Source organism: Pygoscelis adeliae, unplaced genomic scaffold, assembly GCF_000699105.1.
Source record: "Pygoscelis adeliae isolate BGI_AS28 unplaced genomic scaffold, ASM69910v1 Scaffold74, whole genome shotgun sequence".
In the NCBI taxonomy this organism is placed as follows: Eukaryota; Metazoa; Chordata; class Aves; order Sphenisciformes; family Spheniscidae; genus Pygoscelis; species Pygoscelis adeliae.
The window spans coordinates 829,820-835,320 of record NW_008824665.1 but is presented as its reverse complement, the minus strand read 5'-3'; the positions used below and the strand labels follow the sequence as shown (position 1 = coordinate 835,320).

General features: G+C 39.8%; 1 protein-coding gene across 1 annotated transcript in view; it reads left to right on the top strand.

The window, feature by feature from the left end:
- COG3 (component of oligomeric golgi complex 3) overlaps positions 1-4,639 on the top strand; it is a 33,445-nt gene extending 28,806 nt beyond the window's left edge. The window contains exons 22-24 of the mRNA XM_009322850.1: positions 123-250; positions 1,158-1,256; positions 2,497-4,639. Of these exons, the coding sequence (XP_009321125.1) occupies positions 123-250; positions 1,158-1,256; positions 2,497-2,526 (257 nt within the window). The 3' untranslated portion in view covers positions 2,527-4,639. The remainder of the gene's footprint in view (positions 1-122; positions 251-1,157; positions 1,257-2,496) is intronic.
- Positions 4,640-5,501: the final 862 nt, after the last annotated feature.

Below are 5,501 nucleotides of genomic sequence, written 5' to 3'. Positions count from 1 at the left end.
CTTTCACTCAACCCTGTGGTTCTGATCAGCCCCAGTAAAGTGGAGCTGATTATTCTGGAGTGTAGATTTCAACTAGCAGAATGTCATTTTAGCCTTTTAAGCGTGTTTTCTTTTACTTTCAGCAAAGATCAACGATCTGGTCTCTTCCACTTATAAGACAATAAAAACAAAGCTGCCATCGACCTTACGAAGCATGTCGTTATACTTGTCCAATAAAGATACAGAATTAATTTTGTTTAAGCCAGTTAGGGTGAGTATTGCTAGATGTACTTCAGCATGTTTTCCTATAGGTGTTGGGCCTTCATTTAATTAAAGAATTTAAACACATTTTATGGGATCGTTCACCTTATATTTCTGTGTGTATATGGTTATATGTATAATATATCTATATAACTGTATGTATGCATATATTTATAAGTGTATATATACAGACACACATACATAAACATCTCTGTGTAGAGTTATTCTAGGCTACCAGTCCAGCCAGTAAACATGTGACAAATACCATGCACATGTAATAGTGAACAGACTATTACAGTCAATGTGTTGTCCCTGATCTGAGAAGCCTGTTGAAAAGACAGGTGAAATGGAAAAAAAAAATATTAAAAATCTAGCAAAATGTTTTATAATGATATGTTTAAGCATAAAAAAAAAAGCTGTCCTGCTCTCCCTTGTATTCAGCCTACATAACACACACACACGTTACAGGGAAGCAACTGATTCTGTTCATTCTGCACATCTTCCAGTCGGCACCATACGAGCTACTGTAAAGAAAATTAACTCTGTCCCAGCCAAAACCAGTACAACTTGGTCAGTTACGCATGGGCAGAAGCACTGGAGGCAGAGGGGATGATATAGATTCAATGGGAGACCCACTGTAAACCCGCCAGAAAGAACCAAGCTTGAGTTTTAAACTTCCAGGTTAAGTCTGTAGGACTCGGTGTTTCATCTTAGCTGAAGTTTTTATCTCACAGCCAACACGGGTTCCTTGTGGCTGTTTTGGGGCTTGTTTTAAAAGAAAAGCTGTTAAAGCTCGACTGCTTCTCCCTAGTGGTCACTTCAGTAGCTATTCCATGTACGTTGTGCTTATTCTGGTTCATGTTTGAGATGGCGGTGTGTTTTTTTAATATTGACTTTTTTCTTCTTTCCTTTAAAAGAATAACATTCAGCAAATGTTCCAGAAACTCCACGCTGTGTTAAAGGAAGAATTTAGTAATGAAGATCTCCAGATCATAGCTTGTCCTTCAATGGAACAGGTATATATTGAGGCTCCCTGTTTTATCAGTTGCTCTTTCATGTGACTGGCTTTTTTTAAACATTAATTTTTCATTTTTAGTATTTTCAGTGTTCAGAATCCTTATTTATTTACATATTTATTATCCCTTTTAGTCCTGGATGTTTAAACTCAGGGCTTCATCTGAACTCTAGGCTCTCAGCTAAAAGGGGTTTTTGTTTGCTTTTCCTAATGAATATCCAGTAGAGTTGTTAAACTGAAGGTGGTGACTGATGTTGCTGGGGATGGAGCTGTACAACATCATGGCAGAGTCTTGCCATTTCTGGGCATTGTCTTTTCGGAGAGATATCAAAGCTAGTGAATACACTTTAAAAAAACCTCTGCATGTGAAGGCAGTCTTGCTTTTGACAAATACAAGAAGTGGCAACTTTTACATTTAGGAAGCATGAGAAAGAATTACAAGGGTTCATTTGAAGTAAATTGCATTGGGAAAATGTGCAGATGTTTATGGAAATGTAACCCTACATGATAAGGTCTTTAGTCTCAAGAGATGATTGGGGTTAAGAATTCTCTGTGTTAGGATGCTCTGACAGAAACCAAGCAGGTTTTTAAAAATCTTACTTTGACCTTAGTGGCCCAGGGAATGTGGATAGAATCGTGATTATCCCAGGATGCCAATATTTAAACAGATAATCTAGTTTACGGATTAGAGGACGTTGCCTGCAGTGGACGTGGCCACAGGGATGTGTGATAACTATCCTGGAGCACAGAGTGGGAGCGATGCACTGGAAGGAGGTGGGGTTATCCTAGAGGAGATGGCTTCCTCTAATTGTTTATCTGTGTATCCTTGGGATCACTTCTCCTACAAACTGAAGTGTATGGGAAACCGTATTGTAATCTGTGGGAAACAAGTATTGCAAAGGATCCCAAATGTGTTTCAGATGTCTAAGATGAATGTTAACGTTTCTTGCCAGTGCACATATTTTTTGGAATTCCTTGACAACGCATAAAGTCGTCTTAAACTTTGACACAGTAGGTTGTGACTGCTGAAATGACTAGTCAACATGGTCAACAATCACATTTTAAAAAGCCTGTGAGAAGGCGTTTGACTGGAAATTTTGGCCAGTTGTTTTGTAGCTGTCTTCTGATTCGTCTAAGACTCTATGTGCTTCCTAGGAATCCTGTTTAAAGGTTAAAATATAAGACATCAGTTCTGAAACTTAGCTGCTCTGTCTAATGTAGGCTTTCCTTTCATCTTTCAGGTGAACTTACTTTTATCGATGTCCAAGTAGCCCAACAGTGAAGCTGCTTGAAATAAGCTTCAGCTGAATGCCAGGCGGTGAAGGGAATGCGAAGATATTTGCTTGAAGTAAATGAAGGATCCCACTGTGCAGTCCAGTCTGCATCAAAACTATCCAGGCTGCTTAACGCCATTTTAGGAAAAAAAGAAAAAAAAATAGTTTGACTTGTTAAAGGTCTTCCTGTTCATTGGCTTGAGAAGCGGGGGGAGAAAACAAAACAAAAAACCCTTTGCTGATCTCTCTTATGGGAGCTCAGTTACTGCCTTACCTAGATGTTTTCAAAGTTGAAATCCTGGTTTGTTTGGGTTTTTTTTTAATGTAAAAACCTTTCTTGCTTTCCTTTAATAAGCTGATGTATGCAGTGAAAAGCTGCACTTTCAAAGACACGCTGGAAATAAAGCGCAGGGAATCAAATGGGAGCGGTAATAGGTATTTGCAAGGCTTGGAGATAAGCACATAGGTATGACAGTTTGACTTAAGCAGGCATGCTCCAATTTTTCTTTAACTCTCCCGAAAATCCTGGTAATCCACCATGTGCTTGAACATAATTCAGAGGTTCTTAGCTGGGAAAACTTTATTTCCTGCATGTGAAGCATTTCTTGAAACACTGGATGTGCTGTTTTTCGTACACTGTTGTGATTGGGAGCTGTGAGGCCGGACCTGAAGTTCCATGCTCTAACTTCACTACATGTAAAGAACCTCAGTTCCTTGGGATTTGCAGTGGAAAGCCGTGCAATATGATTTCTGTTCTTTCTGCTGGAACTGTATGTTTTCAGATGCTTTACTGCAAAGCTTAGCATTGAGGTTCTCGGGTACTTAGGTTAGAGTTGTTTGGCCAAGATCAAATGGTGGTGTGCATTGTTTAAAGTGGGGACTGGGACTGGAACTCGCACAGCCTTTGTGCGCTGGAGTAAGTGCTAATAAGGGCGTGTGGGGGATGCCAGAAATTGAATGTGCCAGCCTGTCAAATCAGCGTCGTAAAACAGGGGATAAGCACTCGGTAACTGGTAAACAATGCACGGTGTTCAGTATGCATTCATTGGTCATTTTTTCGGAAAGCTGAATGCTAAACACTTGGCCATTAATGGAATGAAACACTACAAGCAGCTTTGGGGTGTCTCAGTGTGGAAGTCCTTATTGTGCAGCACTGCAAAGGAAAAATGTGGTGACTTACATGGCAGATTTTTAACTTATTTATAAAACCTGTTCTGTAGTTTTAAATGTGTAGAAATGTCCATGCACATTGGTGGCATTTTGATTTAATAATTTTCCTGTTACAAATCATATGGCTGGAGACTAAGACGGTAGGATTTAAAGCTACCACAAGAAGCATTGCAGCAGTGGTGCTGAGGTACATAAATGGTACTCGTAGGACCCTACGTGGCTCCTTAAAACTTAACTAAAGGAACTAACAAGGAAGAAAACTTGCCCTTTCTTTTTACTTATGTAGAAATACAGGCTGTAAAATAATGTCCAGCGCATTGTAATATATGTACATTTGTGTTTTATAAAGTTTTACAGAAGGACTGCATGGTCGCTGTACAGAGTTACGACTGACTTAATACAGACATTGTACAGAAAAGACGTGAAGGGTAAACTGTTGCAGTAGTCGCTCTTGTGCTTGGGATCTTTTTCTCTCTTAGAGTGCCCAGACAGCCCTAGGGCAGCTGGTTGAAAGACTAGAAGAGCAATCAGTTTATACAGCCTGTTTGCTAAACGAACATTTGTTTAAACATGTACAGTTTCAGATATTTACGTTTACAAATAGTGTAAATACTTTCAAAAGATTAATTTAAGATGCTTTATATTATCTGACTAGAAACTTGCTGTTTTTAATTTTTTTAAATAAAAATGTTGCCTCCTATTTTGGTCCAAGAGTAAAGCTTTATTCTGTAATCTGAGGCTTGTCTGTCAAGATAACTGTAACACAGAGACAATAAACATCCTGTAAGCACAGGCAGTGCATCGCTGAGAAGAAGTGTTCTTTTTAGCAGTAAGAGAATTGACTTTATTTGGCACGGATGTATACCTGAGTGCTGAATGTACAGCTAATTGTTAAAGTAATGCCTCTTTATGGTTATAATAAAAGTAAATTTGTATTTTCCTTACTGAGAAACGATCTTGTGCGACTAAATGGTCTCTTTGCTTGCACTTTTGTTAAGGGGAAGAAACCCCACCTGTAATACAAGAACATATTTTAACTAGTTGGCTTTTACTGAGAGAAAACTTGGGAGCTGGTGGTAGAAATCACAGTTATTACTGTATTTGATAGTGGTTCTTGTTGCCTGGTTACTCACAGACTCATCTACCCATAGTTTCTCATTACTACATACTGTTCTTCTGGCCCTTGGTATTGTAGAAGCATCATCCAGGGGCTTGTGGTTTGTCCCCTGTAATGTCAGCGTGAAGCTTCCCTTCACCCTCTGGCTTTGACGATGTCATGTGAATGAACTAACCTGAGGAAAAACGCTCCTTTCTTGTGGAATTCAGCTTCTCTCTGACCGGTATGGGGCAGCGATGTGCGACCATTGCTTCCTAGGCCCTTGGAGCCTCCTCAAGAGGTTTGGCCCTTTGGATTGTATCTCACAAATGAAGTGAATGCCAAAGCAGCTGGCCAGGCGTTCACGCTGCTTTTTGTACAACAGTGATGCCTACAGCATAGCTTATGCTGTGTCGGGTGTTTTCCAAACAAAACCAGTAGTCCCTTCTTCAAACTGTGCGTGTTTGGCGTTGACAAAGTGATGTGGGTAGGAAAAGGGGAAAAAGCCTGTGCTGCTGAAGCAACTCATGTGGTGACTGCAGGTAGATCCAGCCCTGTGTCCACAAACGCTGCTTTCTCCTAGCCTCGTGCATTTTTATCCTCATTGAATGCTAAAACCAAGTCAACACCGTGGAGCAAATCAGATCTTTGATATAAAGACCTCTGAATAGAACAAAAAAAAAAAAGAATCAGTTGGCCCCTTTCA